The sequence below is a fragment of the Odontesthes bonariensis genome, chromosome 7 (assembly GCF_027942865.1).
Source record: "Odontesthes bonariensis isolate fOdoBon6 chromosome 7, fOdoBon6.hap1, whole genome shotgun sequence".
In the NCBI taxonomy this organism is placed as follows: Eukaryota; Metazoa; Chordata; class Actinopteri; order Atheriniformes; family Atherinopsidae; genus Odontesthes; species Odontesthes bonariensis.
The window spans coordinates 9,336,363-9,354,772 of record NC_134512.1 but is presented as its reverse complement, the minus strand read 5'-3'; the positions used below and the strand labels follow the sequence as shown (position 1 = coordinate 9,354,772).

The window sequence follows — 18,410 nt, the reverse complement described above, 5'->3', positions numbered from 1 at the left end:
GCACAGCATGGCTTAGATGCATAGAGCTTCCCTTGTGCTTTGTTCTGTATCACATTTGCTTTTTTTGGTACCGTTTAATGGTGATTTTGTGAATAATGTGTAACCCTGGATTTAAAGTCCAGACCATGTGAAAGATTAGAAAAGCTTTGTTTTTACTTTATAGAATAAAAAGGAAGAATTCAACCTGCTGTGCACACTGAAAGAGAAAGCAGCTGGTAATACAAAAAGAGAAGGCCATCAGTTTTCCCATTTCTCTTTCTAATGCTGCACACATCTTCATCCTTGTCTCCTCCAAGACTCAGTTTTGAACGAGCGTTTTATTCAAATATAGAACTGTTTTTTCGGTGGAGGGGTTGCCATTAAGAATTTTGGTGTAGCAATCTTAACAAAATAAAAAAATGTGACCCCCAATAAGTAAGCTGTGATGGCTCGGGAATGTACTCGAAATCATGTATTCCAGGTAAAAGCACAAGTGAAATAAAGTTCTGACATGTCTATATTTACTTAATGGTCTCTACAGTATCTAGGTACCAACATAATTGTGAATTATATTCATGAAGGGGACAAACACGGTTGGAATCGGCCTTTCTGGTGAATTTCACAACACTGACCATTATAGTAAAAGTGAACATTGTCAGGGAGAGGCTGGTACTCAGGTGGGAAGTACGGTCCATTGTGTTCCAAGAATCTCCATTTCACCCCATCTTCATATTTCTTTTCCTCCCACCTAACAAAAAGCAGAGTGATGAAAAATAGGAAAGGTAAGTCATCGCAAGATATTAAAAAATAAAAATAAAAAGACAGAAAAAATAAACTTCACAACCATCTCCAGCGATTCTGCTCCTCCTCCTCCTTCTTTTTTATCTTCAGCCGTCGTGCTTCCTCAATTTCCTCCTTGGTCTTCTTTACTTTTTTTGAGACCGAATGCTCCCCTTCCTCTTTCTTTACAGTCTGCGCAGAGAAAAACTCTTTAAAATGTGCAGACAAACAGTCCCACCGGGAACCACATTTCCAGGAGCCAAAAACATCTAACCAACGTTAAAGGTAGATAAAATATTACCTGGAAGATAAAGCTTTACCTTTTTTTCTCTCTTTTTTGACTTATTTTTCTGAGTTTCTCCTTCACTCTCTTCTTCATCACGATGTTGATTATTTCTTCTCTTTGTGCTAAAGACATTAAGACAACAACCCAACATTTATATACAGATATTAACATGATTGACAGGCCAAAATGCAAATCCACAGCCCAGACCGATTAGACTCACGTGGGTGAAGCAGCGGAGTAAGATGTTCCTTCCTTTGGATCATCTTTAATTCTTTTTCTTTTCAACCCTGTCTTCTTTGCAATAAAGTCATCATCCGTAGGCTCTTGTTTCACAAGATCACTAAATCACAAAAAGAAGAGGACAGTTTTATCCCCCTAATCACAGTTCCATGCCCTTCATAGTCTCACCGAGTGAGTCGTTTTGACTGAGGTATCAGCTCTCTCATCTAAAAGTTCTTTTCAAACTTCAGCTCGAGTCTTAAGCTTTTAGTAAGGTAACAACCATCCTTCTTAAAAGGATGCAAATAATGTTTCAATATCACTTTAAATTCATTTGATCCCACAAGGAAAAACACGGCTAAAATTTTATTAAAGGGATAGTTCGCCTCTTTTGACATGAAGCTGTATGACATCCCATATTAGCAATATCATTTATGAACATTGACTTACCCCCTGCTGCGTCCTGTGAGCCGAATTCCAGCCAAGTTTTGGGGTCCACGAAGCTAGTCCGGCTAGTTGGCTGGGGGCACAAAAATAAAGCGTTTTGCTTCTCAAAAAAATATCCGTTCAAAAGAGTAATACATTTGCATCACAAAATCGTTGTCCAGGAAAAAGTCAGACCTCACTTCGCTTGGCGCTATTTTTGCCTCCCTTGATATCAATGCGTCCAATGTAAAACTGTGCAGACCGAAGAGCAGACCGAGCACTCCCTAGCCACCTAGCGATAGCTGCACCTGTTACGGTGTTTACTGCTCGGAAGCAGGGGAGTGCTCGGTCTGCTCTTCGGTCTGCACAGTTTTACATTGGATGCATTGATATCAAGGGAGGCAAAAATAGCGCCAAGCGAAGTGAGGTCTGACTTTTTCCTGGATTACTCTTTTGAACGGATATTTTTTTGAGAAGCAAAACGCTTTATTTTTGTGCCCCCAGCCAACTAGCCGGACTAGTTTCGTGGACCCCAAAACGAGGCTGGAACTCGGATCACAGGACGCAGCAGGGGGTAAGTCAATGTTCATAAATGATATTGCTAATATGGGATGTCATACAGCTTCATGTCAAAAGAGGCGAACTATCCCTTTAAGTGTTGTGTTTCCATGTTTTCTTCATTTTTATCTGACTAAATATTCATTTTTATTAGAAATGAGATCCTATGTAAAAAGCTAATAACCAGGCTGAAGGAAAGCTTAATGGCTGCTTCTTCAGTGCTTCCTGCCACATCGATGGTTATAAAAATTACCCTTACATGAGGAATACAAAACTTATGCATACAAGATGACTCGCTGACCACAAGTAATCACACATAAATGTCATAATTAAGAAACATTATCGAAACAGTAATGATAATGACATAATTATAGCAATTAGAAATGAAAGAAAAATTATAATAATAATAATACACATAAGTAAGCTTGCATTTCCCTGCAGACTGAACAATTGATGGGCAGGGAAAATGCCAAAAAGAGGAAAAATTAGCACCACCATTACGAATAAAAGTGTTTTTCTTTCACTGTCAGAAGATTCAGTTAATGCATTAACACCTGGGGCTCTTTCTAACACGAGGACAAGTATGTATGTAGAGTAAACATAATATAAATATGACTTTTTAAGGTCATGTTTAGCCATCGAGGTTATAATATGTTGCAAGAAAATGGGGAACGTAAAGCACAGAGACATAATTGTGAAATTGGTTTACTGAATTCTAATTGCAAGCCACTCGGTACACATTTATGAGGCAACACTCTCTCCCTGTGCACTTCAACAGTGTGACCCTGAAGGTTATGATACTAGCCTCTGTTTGTCCACCCTTACTCTGTCTGATCTTTCGTGCGTGCAGAATGTGCTTCGGCATAAAACAATGATAATTTGAGACCTACATTTGATGACAAAAAAAAATAAATAAATACATTTCAGACACATTCAAATAAAAGAGAGTCTGACCCATTGAAATAATCCAATTAATAATAAAAAAAATTAAAAAAAAAGATTAATTTGATATGTTTTCACTGTACAGTCTTGCTTCTTCAACACACATCAGAAGCACATGTGTAGTATATTCCTGGTAGTGTACATGCTGGCTTGCCATTACATTATCAAACCTTATAGGCACATTAAACAGCAGAGCTATACTTAATGTTACTACTGATATACAGTCTTTTCCCATCACGATCTGTAGAACCTCTGCTGCAAAAGATTAAATAAAAAGAGGCCTACTGTGAAGGTTTGAACACTTTCACTTATGCTAAAGGTTAGTTACATTTATCCAGAAAGTTCAAAGTAAATATACTGCTTTTATATTCTCGCATAGGTACTCATGAATTGTATTTTCTTTTTTTAAACTATGTATGAAATAAGACAGACCACAATAAGCCACATTCACTAAATCCATTACAGCAGACTCCCTCTACTTAAGTCTTTGTTCACCAGCTCTCAAAGATGGGGAATTTTAATGGGACAATTAAATGCAGAGACCCCGATGTCTGCCAGCAGGTGTCACAATCACAACCATTCCTGAGGAAATTACTGACACACTTTTATTCTTAACCTTTGCAGGAGGCAGACTACTTGCGAACCAAGGTTCTTTTTAGCGTCACCAAACGTTTGAGACGTACATGAAGCCTTTGTCCAACTTTCAACCCGTTCTCTTTTTAAGTCACCTTTGAAAATCCAAGCAGGTGTAGCAGCCAAGCAATTTAGTTCAACTGCAAAATGTGGAGAGAAAGAGACGAAGGGTTGGTAGTATTCCCTTTTTTTTTTGCTATACTGCACCACTGACCAAAATCCATAAAAAGCTATACAAAGAAAGGTGGGTCATTGCGTCCATTGACATTTACGGTCTGTGGTTCTAATAGCCTTATGTTCCTTCAACAACTCTGCTGCAAGGCTTCAGCTCTCCTCCCTTCATGACACCCACTCAAACAGCAGTTACTCCCCAAACCTTTTGGGGGTTGAGAAAAACAAATCCCCAAAGGGAAATATCAAAAGCCAAAACATAGCAAAATAATTTTTCCAACTAACATATCCTTTGAAATGTCACTCATGTCATTGGGTTGGGTGAAATCTGCATCTGGGAAATAATCCATTAACAACTATATAGAAATACTGCTGTGAGACAGATTTGACACAGCAGGCCTTCGGCCACAGTCTGCCATCGAGGCAACTTCCTGCTGTGCATCAGATTACTGTAACCATGCCTTCTCGTTTATTACTCTCCTGACAAGGCCGCATATTTGTCTTATGGATAAAGTAAAAATTAATTTTCAGAGACAACTTAACACACTGTATAAAATGAGAACGCTTTCTGTCTGGGGCCCCCGAACATCAAAACACAGGAATCAATTTCCATCACCTCAGGAGGGAGCAAGAAAGGAGAATAATGGTTTTTGCACAAAAGCACCATAATACCTTGTCAGCTTACAGTCTCAGCCTTTAATAGTATACCATTTCCTGGTATTAGGAATTCATTCCTACCTGGAACTGCTGACTGGATCCAGGGTCTCAATCTTAGGTGTCTTGACCTGTGCGGGCAATAAATTCAAGCTCAGTACAGCATGCCAGCTTTGCAAGGACAGTCACCAACTGTAGTAACCCAAAAGAGGCCCTGAAACAGTATACAACTAGAACTGTAACATCTTATATTGAATGATGTTACATTTAGAATCTTGAAGTCACTTACCTGAGGCCCTGAAAGCACCTTTTTTTATGCAAACAATTGTTCATTTTCTTAAAACAGTCAACACATTCACTCACACACTAGAATTCCACCACTTCTGTGGATCAGCTGATTGATCAGTGCCTCTCTTACAACAAAACACCTATCGGTTTAGCCTAAATCCCCCAAAAACAAATGTGATGAAAGCACTGCCCATAAGTTTTTATTTGAAGTGTTATGAGTTGGTAAATATACTTGACCAATGCTGCTGGATTCAAATAAAATGGAGCTTACTGACTGGTAGCCCATGCTGAATAAGGTTGATGTAATCCTGACATCTCAAACTGGCTTTTGCACCATATTTAGCACTAAGAGCCAGAAGTGCCCTCCAAAGGACTGATCTGACTGAAATCTGGAGACATCATGCACATCCGCTGGCTGGTAACCACAGCACTCGCATGTCACCCAAAAAGGCGGCCTCTTTAATTATCCATAACGTAAAATGGTCAAGTGTTATTACAAAATGTACATGTTTAGCTGTCATGAACTATAAGATTAGATGGAGACAAAAACATTTTTTTAAACAGCAATTTTTAGCATAAGTGTCAGCAAGGACTGGATCCTTTAGAAACCATTAGAGTGACTGCAATCTTTAGCACTTTGTTCTGATCAGCCCCAGAGGTTGCTGCCCAACTGGGGGAACCTGAAGGAGATGATGTGCACGACCGACCGGGTCAATATGCAATAAGATATTGGAGTTATTTAAAAAGAGAAACAAAATCATTTTCATGGCACAGTTACAACCCTATTACACTTTAAAGAGGCATTATATTTGAGTGAAACAATATGATAGGTAAACACAGCACATCCTGTTCAAACACATCTGCCACAACATTTTAGCAACAGCCCCACACAGCTCATAGAGAATAGAAGTAAATGAGTATTCTATAAATTAGTGTTGCACCGATACCGATACCAGTATCAGGCGGGGCCCTGATCGGCACTAAAATGGCGGTATCGGTGAGTACCAACAAATAGGGCACCGATACCATTTCCGATACTTGTATGACACTTGAAAATCTCCCGACACTCGCTACACTGTGTTGTGATCACTGTGCAGCTATCGTTATTGGCCTGCTCCAGACCAATGAGAGCGGGCCAATAGCCGTTCTTAACCAATGCCGGGGCAGCTTTTTCTATGTGTGAGGAGCAGTCGTGACAGCGCACTACCAGCCGACAGCCAGTTACCATCTTCACCTTCCAGCAAAGCCTTTACCCCGGGGAGTTGGACGGCGGCACAAGCTCAGACCCCGGGGGAGGGTCTCACCAAGTGGGCGAGTTAAGTATTCCTCTCCTTTTAACTTGGTGTTTTAGTGTTTATGTATAGGTCGGCCTATTGTTATGTGGTATTGATTGGTGGGGTTGCGTGGGGAGGAGTGACGGGTCTGTGGTTAAACGGGCGCCATATGCTGCAGGTTAGCCGCGTGTTTTGTGGTGTGTTGACTCTGTGTGCTGTGTTTAAAGCGTGCCTTAAAGCTAGTGAAGCTAGCCTGACTTGTAGTGGGTTTTCATTCCGTGTGCTGTGTTAAGGGTAAGCCTGTCGTGTGTGTCGCGACCAAGGAAGCCGGCGTTCCCAATCCTTCTCTCTCTCCATTAGATCGGAGCCCCCCACCCCATGTGTTTTATGAACTTGTAAACTAACAAAGATTTTACATTTTACATCCAAGTAGTATGCAGCTCTTCATATATATATATATATATATATATATATACACACACACACACCGATACCATACCGATACCACTCTGTTTGAAAAACATAAAAAATAAAATGAATATATATATATATACACACACACACTTTTTTTTTTTTTTTTTTTTTTTAAACAGAGTGGTATCGGTGCAACATTACTATCAATCAATCAATCAATCTTTATTTATATAGCGCATTTCATACCACAGGCAACTCAATGTGCATTCTACCTTTTTGTGAGACTTTCCATTGTCCGTCTTCTCTGTTGATTTAGTTGTCTTTGTGCTGTTAAACATTACGTCAAGATAGAAGATGAGAGAAAGAGAGAAGATGTTTAAGTGGCACAATAATTTTAACACAAAAAGTTGGACTGTAGAACTGCAAGGGGAAAATAGAAATATAAAGATCTCAATTTTCCCTTTTTCTGTTTAAATAACTCAATGGTCCACAAGCAGCATTTCACACAAAACACAATCACACCCCTGCTAGAGCTGCATGCCCCCTGGTAAGTTTGAGCATGAGTAAGAGGCAAATTTCAACTCAGCTGAGATGTGATAAGTGCTCATTGTGAAGAATACCTGCGTGGTATGGCAAAGAAAAGTGTCCCTGATAGCCAGACAAAAGGGCGGAAAAGCTGTTTTTGTTGCATCTTAGAATGCCATCAATTCAATGGAAGACGTCTGTTTGTATCAAACCTCAGAGGGCAAGCCTCATCTTGAAAGCAGGTTTCCATAAAAATAAAAAAAATTAAATAAAAAACGTGTCATGGCTGTTTTAACAGTCGGGGATCTTGCTGAAGATAGGCATAGTGTGGTATAAAACGAAGCAACATTACAACTTTTACAAATCTGAATCCAGCAACGAACAATGTAAATCCCACTGTGAAATAGTCTGAGCTACACTTTCATCCGAGTGAAGGCTTACAGGAATCTTTAGCGGTTGTTAGACTGACGACTCGGCCTTGTTAGGATAATTTTATTCAGGTAATGTCGTAAAATGTCACCAAACTGACAAGCAGTGTCCCAGAAGATCCCCGTACAGCATCAAACATGTTTCTTTTCAGTTTGACCTTTCCATTCTTCAAGGCTATATGTGGCATGAGCTGCAATTACTTCCCAGCTAAATACAATCCCCCCCCCCCCCCCCCCCCCCAATTCAGAAATCTCAAATTTGAACATCTGACTGAGGCGATAACACAATTAAAGCAGGAGGTGCTTGCTCAGGAAAATTAGTTCCACAACTCTTGAGGCTGAGGAGGATAAGTTGATCCTTAATCACTAATTCAGTCAGTGTGCCATGAAATAACACGAGGCTGGCTGTCACAGAAAGCTGCCTGTTCTGCTGCCACTGGCGCTTACAGGTGTCTATTCATCTCTCTTCTCTCATCAATTACACAAGCCAATGACAGATCACTCTGCATTCATTTGTCTGCTCACATATGCATGGTAATAAACGCAACAGATATCAAAGGAAATTAATTTATTCATATGAAGATGGAGTACCCACTGTATTCTGTGAAATGACTGCATGCAATCAAAGCCACCAGCTTGCTTGACAGCTCAGCCAGTGAGGCATTTTCTCAGATACACTTTTTGTATCTTCTCATTTAGTGATACCATACATCCTGCCATACGACTCATCTTATTACTTCAACCTTTGAAGTATTATTTTTTTTCCTCACAAGTTAATTTGTCTCCACGTTCCACCAACATGAAAGGCAACGCTCCTTGCAAAACTAGCTTTGATGTGGGCCCTGCGTCGACACTGCACAGATGTTAAGATGTGCAGCAGGAAGATCATATGCATAGATTATAAGAAAGCTGCTCTAACGTTGCAATTATGTCACAGGGGTTCAGGGTACTGATTCCATAAAGTAGCCTCAATATCTTATGGTGAAATTATGATAAGGTGCATGCTAAATTGTGACCGTCAGCAAACCATCTTTTGTACATGCACACTATTCACCTGTTCTTGATAAGATCCCCTCCGGCACCTGCGCGTTCACAATCACTCAGCCTTTTCAGTTTCGTCGCTTTGTGCTTGGCCTTTGAGTCTCCCTTAGCATCCTCTCTTCCCATCTCTCACACGCTCCTGAACAAACCACAGTAAAGATTGAATGGTCAGCTGCAAAAACGTTGCAAAAAAATTATAATAAATCGAGTTTAGTTAGTCAAATGTCCAAAGAGCCCCCCCCCCCAAAAAAAAGCCGTTTGTTAGCCTTGCACCAAACTTAAGTTAGCTTAACGTAAACGTGTCATGCTAACGCTTCACATAAAAAAAAACATATCATATAAGAATTATATAGCTAACCAGAGGGAACCTAAAGAATACATTTACCCACCGCTTGTTACTTCGGCAAAATGGGCTGCTTTTCGTGAAAAAAAAAAAACTTTTTAAAGCATCTAATTTCTTTGAAGGAGAGAGACGTTTCTCGCGCGATTTCTTGCTGCAGTTGACTTGTGCTTGCGTAAGTGCAAACTGAATTCTGATTGGTTAAAGAAGTTCTACTGGTTGCCAGATTCGGTGGTGTTTCAGTGTATTACGTGACCCGTTTAATTGAGTGACCTATCCGTTAGCTGGTAACACGTTGAAGAGGCAATGACGTTTTGTCAAATTGTAAAAGGCTGAATTTGAGGGTTTATGATATGGAATATAATATGATTCATTTTTAAACTAGTGACGAAAAATTTAATTTGTCTTCTTATTTTTGTTGTTACTGTTCTCAGCTGCTGCCTGTCTTGGCCAGGAAACTCTATAAACAATAGTTTAAATCTCAAGAGTTTAATCTGATGGTTGAATTTAGGTTTAAATCAATACTGTATAAAGAATCCAATGAAAGTGGGAAATAGGTGCAAACTTAAATAGAAATATAGTAATGAGGAAAACAAGTGTCTGTATAACTGTGAATGCATTTGAAAGTTAATATTTACTATGATCACCTTTATTTTTCAACATAACCTAGACCCTCTTAGCAAAGCTTTTTTCGCAATTTCCTTATGAAGTGATACCTTTTCAGTTTCAAAGTCCCCTAACTGTAGTATGGAGAATTCTGGTTAAGCTGTTTTATCACTAACTTGGCTCACAGCAGGTAACTTCCTCTCATTTGGTTCAGCTTTGCAGGAAATCAAGGAGTGAAGGGAGGAACTCTGATGTTGTGACACTCTTTTATTTCTCTCCGGAGGCAGCAAACATAATTTAGAGCTGCTCGACAACTATCATGAAAGTCATCTAGATGCACGGCGGGCTGCAATAGCAGTATCAGCATGAGGTTATTGCTAGAGCACTAAAGATAGAGACTAACACAAACTTCAGAGCTTTAGTTACTGGCTGGAAGGCTAAGTTTTTCACATACACACTCGCTTACTCTCTAAGACAGACAGAAAAACATTTTACTTCCAGTCTCACAGTAGCCTGGGAATTCCCATGCAGCTTTGCGCTCGATTTCATTCTCACTGCAAAGTCAGCCTGGAAACCACCGCCCTTATTTTTGCCTGAGTTTGGGAACCAATCACAGAACGGGGGGGGGCAAGACGATGACGACGTCTATGCGCTACTACGTTACCGTTCGATGCAGCCTTAGAAAGTGTTTTGGAGTAGATTCACCAAAGGGTCATTTGAACCGTGACATCCAGCCAAGTAGCCCACCCGAAGTTTTTCCGATATTGGCTGAACATCGGCTGAGTTATCCCGAATAGCTTAGTACAAGCGCTAATGGACCCTGGCAGTATCTCCAAAATTACCACACTAAAATCACATGCCATGACACCAAATTTCTACAGTAGTACAAACATGGTCTGTACTCACCAAACGATGCATTTTGAAGTTTCTACATAGTCCAGGAGTTTATTATTATCAACACAAGCCTAATAACTTCTCTGCTGCTAAAGCTGCGTCAACGTCACTTCCTTGATCTGGGAGCTTCAATGTAAGATGAGGGTTGATCTACTACTGTAGACAACAAAGCAAGGCTGCTCAATTTCTCCATTGATAAAATAAATTCACAACTCTACAACAAAAAAATTCATGTAGAATATAGCATATACTTTGTTGTCTACAGTAGTAGATCAACCCTCATCTTACATTGAAGCTCCCAGATCAAGGAAGTGACGTCGACGCAGCTTTAGCAGCAGAGAAGCTATTAGGCTTGTGTTGATAATAATAAACTCCTGGACTATGTACAAACTTCCAAATGCATCGTTTTGTGAGTACAGACCATATTTGTACTACTGTAGAAGTTTGGTGTCATGGCATTTGATTTTAGTATGGTAATTTTGGAGATACTGCCAGGGTCCATTAGCGCTTGTACTAAGCTATTCGGAATAACTCAGTAACTCGGCTGATGTTCAGCCAATATCGGAAAATCTTGGCTGGATGTCACGGTTCAAATGACCCTAGGGTGAATCTACTCCGAACCATCACTTTAAGTAGCTTAGAGCGCAAGTTTACTTTTATTTGACTTTTTTTTCTTCTTCTTCCTCGTCGAATTTCTGTCGTCATCTGGTATAAGTGATACAATTGGCTATGAATCACGCGCAAAGCAGCATGGGAAGAACCAGACGCCATTTGATAGACATTCGTAGCGCCCAATAAACGGCTCTAGGCATTCGTAAACCACGCCTCAAATACGAATAAATGCACACCTAGTTCCCAGACCACCATCTCATCGAGATTGTGGACGCGCCAGGCTAGTCTCACAGGCCCTACATCAGAGGAAGGTCTACACACTTTGGCTCTGTTTTCTGTCAAAAAGATTCTAAACTGCTTTAAAAATGTTGAGGTCCAAGTTCTGGGGAGTATTTACTTCATAATTTGTTACAACTAACTTCAGACAACATCTGATTTAATTCCTTTGGCATTCCTTTCCCTTTCGTCAAAAACAGTTTCTTGTTCTGCCTCATCTACGTTAACATGTCTAACACGTTCACTTTGGTTCATGGCTCCTGGTTACGGTGGCCGGCTCTTTGGCCGGGGGGCTGCCGGGCTCCGGCGGAGGGTTGGCTGGGGGTGTGTGCCTGGCTTTCTGGCGGTGTATGGCGGTGATCGGGGGTGTGGCTCTGCTTTGGCGGGCGGCTGGCCGGTCGGCCCGGGGTGGTTTTCGCCGTGGGGGGGTGCTGTGTGGGTGGGGGTGTTCTGCCGACATGCTTGGACATCTCTGGGTCTATGGTGTGGGATGGGTGGGGCGCACGGTCTTTGGCGCGCATGTCCGGCCTTCCTCTGCTGCTTCCTCCTGCTGCTCTGGCCCCTAGCCTGGGGCTGGTCTGTGGTCATTGTCGGGCAGGTGGGACGGTGATGTGCACCTTGTGGTGGCGCGGGGTGGCTGGCATGTTGTACTTGGCGTGGACCGGTGGGTGGGCTCGGATGTGGGTCCCTGGCTGGTGCTGGCTCATGTGTTGTTTCATGGGCGACCTGGGGTTGCCGGTGTGGACCGGCTGGCTTTGCAGACTCCCTGTTCTCCTGCTCTGCTGGTCACGCCATCGGGGGATGTCGGCCTTGGTGGTTGGTTGTGCCACAGAGAATTGTAGAAGTAGCTGTGGAGGGGTCGCATCCTTTTTCGGGTCTGGGGCCACTTGGGTTTTGGTTGGTCTGGTGGCGGCGGTGGGGCTGGGCTTGGTGGTGGCTGTCCCAGGGCTGAGGTCGCAGGGATGGTGACAAGGGTTTGTTTATGTGTTTGAGGGGACGTGGTGGGGGCTGTTGACCCCGGGTGTGGGCCTCCTGCCGGGGGTGCTTGGCGGGGGAGTTGACCCTGTCCTGGTATTTGGTGGGGGGTTCGGCGTGGTTGCGTGGCTCGGTAGTGCCGGCTTGGTTGGTTGCAGTTCCATATGGGGCTGGGGTGGTATCGTGCGGGGCTGTTGCCTTGCTGTTGCGGCTTGTTGTGTGGTGGGGGGTGGGATGCAGTGGGAGGTGGGATGCGGCGGGGCGCCTGGGGTGGGTGCGTTGCGCTGGGCTCGCACTGATGGGGTGTGTTCTGCCTGGCTCTTTGGACCTGGAGCCCTCCTGCGGGGGCGGCCACCTGCGGGTGGGGGATCTGTGGCGTCTGTGTCCAGGGGTGCGTGTTCGATATTTGGCGCTGGTTCGGGGTAGCCCCTTAGTGGGACCTCGGGTCTTGGGGGGGGGGGGGGGGGGGGGGTCTGCGGGGTGGGATTGGGGCCCGCTGGGAGGTTGGGCTTCTTCGCCCAGGGGCTGCTTTGGCTGGCTGGCTTGTCGGGACTGGGTGGACTCCTCCTGGCCTGTCTCTGGATGGGGTCGGGGGATGGCGGCTGGACCGGGGTTGTCCGGGTGGCACCTGGCTCTCGTCTTGGCTCATGGGCTATTATGCCCCTACAACGGAGGGTTGGGCTGTCTGCTCTTCTCCACCCCAGAGAGAAGGGGACCATCTCCTGGGTCCAGGGATAGGCTGGTCCTGGGAGTATAGACTGTGTATGGGGGTGTGAGTAGGTGTGTTATGTCCTTTTTCTGTCTGTATTTATGTTGGACGAGTGGATGTGAGTTTCTGTATGTGAGTTTATGGGTGGGAATGTGTAATTGTGTTTGTGTATGGCTGTTTATCTGTCAGGTTGGGTTCTGGGCTGCCACCTCTCCTGGATCATCTTGGGCCCCTCATTAAAATGTGGGGCCTGTTTCCCCCCGTCACACCCCCCACCAGTGGTTGGTGCCTCTGCCCGCAGGTGCGTGGGTGGCTCTGGTCTGGGGCTGGGTGCCGGGGTATGTGCCGGCTCGCCTTGGTGGCTGCTTGCTGGGGCCTGGGTGCCTGGGCTCGGTCGGGCCCCGGCTGGGGGGTGGTGCGGCCTCGGGGCTCGGGTCTCTCTGTCCATGGCCGGATCTGCTCTGGCGTAGCGGGTTGCCGGCGGGGCCTGTGGGCTCGTCGCTGCGGCCCCCTGGTGCTTCTGCAACAGGGCTCCCGGGGGTCGCCTGGGACTTGCCTTTGCTGCCCTCTTGGGTGGGGTCCGGTTGTCCCTGCGGGGGGGCCCCTGGGGCTCCGGGCTTGGGGGGCCGCTGGGTTTCTGTGCCTCCACTCTTCCTCGTGCCGTCCTCATGTCCTGGGGGGGTGGATCTGGGTCACACACTCACTACCAAATATTCTTAAGGAGAAGAAAAGAGAAGGTCCCAAGACAGATTTTAAGGGTGTTGACTTGTTTTATCTCTATGCTTTTTTTTATTTTCTTTCTCTCCTCCACTTTTATCTGCTTTTTTTTTCTCTTCAAACTTTTTCCTCCATCTCTCTTTTCCCCTTTCTCTTTTTTTTTCTTTTCTTCTTTGTGTCAATTACATTCGAAATAAACCCAAAGCAATTTCTAATAAAGTTTTATATACCAAGGGGAACATCATGGCGAAAGCCAAAATGCTCTGCTTGTGAAAGCAAATCTGTTGGGCCTTACCTTGACAATCAGATGATAATTCTGAGTGCCACAGCCGGACAGGACACGTTAAAAAAGAAAAAAAAAAACATATCTAACACGTAGTGGTAACAGTACACTTCTTGACAGCCACTCTTCCATGGAGACGATCTCTGATGAGGCTTTCGGGGGCAGAAGATGGATCAAAAAAAGGACCAGATACATGTCTCAGGTCTTGTGACTGGTATTTTTTGGATTTTTTCCTATTTCTTGAGGACAGTACTTTCAGATATTGTTTATCTGATGTAGATCATGTTTACAACCTGTTTCTTATTTTATTTTCCACTTATCCATCCATCCATTTTCTATACCCACTTAATCCAATTCAGTTGCAGGGACTGGAGTCTATCCCAGTTGTCTTTGGGTGAGAGGCAGGGTACAGCCTGCCAGTACATCACAGGGCCACACAGAGACAAACAATACAATCAGCCATGTACACTCACACTTACTTCGAGGGTCAATTTAGAGTCAGCAACTCAGTTAACATGTATGTTTTTTTTTAGGCGAAACACCCAAGAAGAACCAATGCATGCACAAGGAGAAAATGAAAATTACACACAGAAGGACCGGAGGTGAGATTTAAAACCTTTTGCTGTTAGGTGACAGTGCTAACTACCATGCTGCCCCTCCACTTGTCCAGTTTCCTCAAATATATAAGAACACATTGCACACCATCTCAAGATATGTTTTCAGTTCTTTGGGAATCACCTTGTTGGTGCAAAATAACTTAAGGCAAGGCAAGGCAAGGCTATTTTATTTATAGAGCACAATTCGTACACGAGGCAATTCAAAGTGCTTTACAGCTACATAAAATCACAAGAAGGCAATAAAATCATTAAAAAAAAACAACATGAAAAATAATCATTAATTAATTAATTTAAAAGTGAAGAGTGCAGATAAGATACTTTCAGGTGTCATATGCACAGCTAAATAGAACTGTTTTCAGCCTGGATTTAAACATTGTCAGAGTTGAGGCCTGTCTCACATCTTGTGGAAGGCTGTTCCAGATTTTAGGAGCATAAAACTGAAACGCAGCCTCATCTTGTTTAGTCCTGACTCAATAACCATTCTATTTCCGTCAAAATGTGTAATCTTTGGTATTCTTCATAGATTCAACTAATCGAATGGGGAAAAAAAGTTCATTTTTGACAAGCTGCTATTGAGTTATATCTAAAGAGATACAATATGTTCTTTGCTTTGTTATATGGACACAATACTGGTCCATCCCCTGAATTAGGTGCCTAAAAGGTGTTAAAAGGCTTATAAAAACAAAAAGGCATACTTCTTAATCACTGGTCACGTACAAGGACTGAATAAAAATGAGTGAAAAAGCAGCAAATGTCCAAAGAAAAACTTTTACAAACCTTCAGAAAGCATGGAGAACAATTGACCTGCACAACTTTAAAAGATAAAACAGAAGGTTTGGTTCTAAAGAAATGTGAGTATGAAGCAGTACTCCTGTGTATGACAAGACCTGAATGATTGATGAAGAAGTCACTTATGGGGTTGAGGCTGTACCCTGAGAGAGTAAATAGGCTTGAATAACCACACGACTTTATATGGAAGAGAGATTTGGCTGTTTTTTTAACATCTTATTTTACTTCAGTCACAATGTGCCTCCCTTCTCACTTTCTATATCATTTGTAGAGGGGAATCTATCACACCTCAAGTAGGCTTCTCTGTCTTTCAGCCCATCCTTTAATTCATTATCACCAACATCTCATTCACCCACCCAAATGTAGATGTTGTAAATGTTGTTGCTCATAATTCATGTTTATTATCACTGTCAGAAATAACTGGTCTTTGATAACAAAAAACACACATTTCTTGGCTGAATTTTAATGAAAAAATGTTGCGTCACTATAGTTAGAAATTCTTATAAAACAGCATGAGACTATTAAGAAAATAGATTGTTTAATGTTTTCTTTTTTTATTGAAAATGATGGCATTTCATGATTAGAAAAAAAAAAAAACATTTAAAAAAATTCACAGGTGGATGAGGAGTCTTTGACTTTGCAGAGAGAAGTAACGATATGTGCTACATAGCCTCAGAAGACTGTTCAAGTGGACAGCTTATGATTGTCATTACTTTTTATTAGCAAATCCTACTGTGATGAGGAGCAAATCCAGAGCTGCTTAATGGTCAGCACACCAAAAATGTTTGGACTATTACTGACTACATTATGGCTGTCAAAGATCATGGTTGTTGCTAAACACAAAACATTTAGTTTGACATTAACGTAATATCAAGTTTGTGGCAGAGAGGTGAACAATGTAATCGTTTAATGGCTTGTGCTGGTTCAAAAACTTTGAAATGTTAAACTCGTTTAATAAGACTTTGTTCTTTACTCTGCCAGCAGATGATGAATACAGCAATGCTCACTGATGTATGTGTCATATCTGCCACCTGAAGCTTTTAAATCAGATACAGGTAAAACTACTATTTTTTTCCCTTTATTCATTTATCTGTGATATAATATTCCACATATGCATATTAATAAGTACCATCTAAAGCCGGTTCCTCGTTGCATATTTATTAGACAATAAAAAGAATAACGTCAGTGAGCACATACGAAATGATTCCCCATTTGCTCAAACAAATTTGATAGCTGTTCAAAGAGGGAGTGAGGCCCCAAAGGCAGAGAATAACTTAATGAAATATAGATTATTAAATGAAAAGATTATCAACTTGATTTAAGCTCATTAAAAAGCCTTTGGTTTGGAAGCCAAATTTAACACAGACTTTCTACAAACGTTCATATCATAGCGACCACGTTGTTATGTGTTGTTTCCTTCGAGCTTAAAGAACTCAAGCACAAAGATAAAATAAATCAGATTTAAAAATCTCCTATTTTACTTATTTGGCACATATTAAGTTTTGGTTTGTTAAGATATGTTGTTATATATTGAGAGCATCAGCATATAATACTCATGCAATTGGGACATCATAATGGAACAAGGGACAGAATAAATATGATTTAATCATATTAAAAGTGGTGTTCATGATTTCTAAATATATTTTCCAAATAGAAGTTTGTTTACAACACAAGTAGATTAAACTAAAAGAAGATATACATAAACGGTGACTTTGTCACCGATTCTGTTCATCATTTTTATGGACAGAATTTCTAGGCGCAGCCAGGGCGTTGAGGGGGTCCGGTTTGGCGACCTCAGAATCGGGTCACTGCTTTTTGCGGACGATGTGGTTCTGTTGGCGTCCTCAGGCCGTGACCTTCAGCTCTCACTGGAGCGGTTCGCAGCCGAGTGTGAAGCGGCTGGGATGAGAATCAGCACCTCCAAATCTGAGACCATGGTCCTCGGCCGGAAAAGGGTGGAATGCCCTCTCTGGGTCGGGAATGAGATCCTCCCCCAAGTGGAGGAGTTCAAGTATCTCGGGGTCTTGTTCACGAGTGAGGGACGAATGGAGCAGGAGATTGACAGGCAGATTGGTGCGGCGTCTGGAGTGATGTGGGCTCTGCACCGGCCCGTCGTGGTGAAGAAGGAGCTGAGCCAGAAGGCGAAGCTCTCGATTTACCGGTCAATCTATGTTCCTACCCTCACCTATGGTCACGAGTTGTGGTTAGTGACCGAAAGAACGAGATCGCGAATACAAGCGGCCGAAATGAGTTTCCTCCGCAGGGTGTCTGGGCTCTCCCTTAGAGATAGGGTGAGAAGCTCGGTCATCCGGGAGGGGCTCAGAGTAGAACCGCTGCTCCTCCGCATCGAGAGGAGTCAGATGAGGTGGCTCGGGGATCTGGTTAGGATGCCTCCTGGACGCCTCCCTGGTGAGGTGTTCCGGGCCCGTCCCACTGGGAAGAGGCCCCGGGGAAGAACCAGGACACGTTGGAGAGACTATGTTTCTCGGCTGGCTTGGGAATGCCTCGGGGTCCCCCCAGAAGAGCTGGAGGAAGTGGCCGGGGACAGGGACGTCTGGGTTTCTCTGCTCAAGCTGCTGCCCCCGCGACCCGATCCCCGGACCAGCGGAAGATGATGGATGGATGGAAGATATACATAAAGTACGAGTCCTCTCCAAGGACTTGGGTGTTTAGAATGAAAATACTGAATTCAATTTACAAAAGCTGATTTTATTTAAAATTTCTAAAAATGTACACAAAATGACATTTTGGAAATAATTACATACATATGTTATGTGTGTTTAATATTTGCCTATTCCAACATGTTATGAATAATACATTATAAATAATCTATTTTTGCTTAAGGTGAACATAGTATCTATCAAAGTGCACGTCATTGCTTTTCAAATGTTAGAAAAGTTTGCTTTAAAACACCTCCAGTGCTCTTTTCACTTGCTGCCATGACAACTGCACTGTCTCTTTAAGAAACCCGGAA

At 42.8% G+C, this 18,410-nt stretch overlaps 1 protein-coding gene across 1 annotated transcript in view; it reads right to left on the bottom strand.

Annotated features, from left to right (window-relative positions):
- The window catches only part of LOC142383707 (DNA topoisomerase I, mitochondrial), a 40,551-nt gene extending 31,807 nt beyond the window's left edge, over nt 1–8,744 (bottom strand). The window contains exons 1-7 of the mRNA XM_075469365.1: nt 8,632–8,744; nt 6,897–6,951; nt 4,733–4,779; nt 1,266–1,385; nt 1,080–1,167; nt 824–951; nt 612–727 (exon numbers count right to left, since the gene is read on the bottom strand). Coding sequence (XP_075325480.1) covers nt 612–727; nt 824–951; nt 1,080–1,167; nt 1,266–1,385; nt 4,733–4,779; nt 6,897–6,951; nt 8,632–8,744 — 667 coding nt within the window. The remainder of the gene's footprint in view (nt 1–611; nt 728–823; nt 952–1,079; nt 1,168–1,265; nt 1,386–4,732; nt 4,780–6,896; nt 6,952–8,631) is intronic.
- Nucleotides 8,745–18,410: the final 9,666 nt, after the last annotated feature.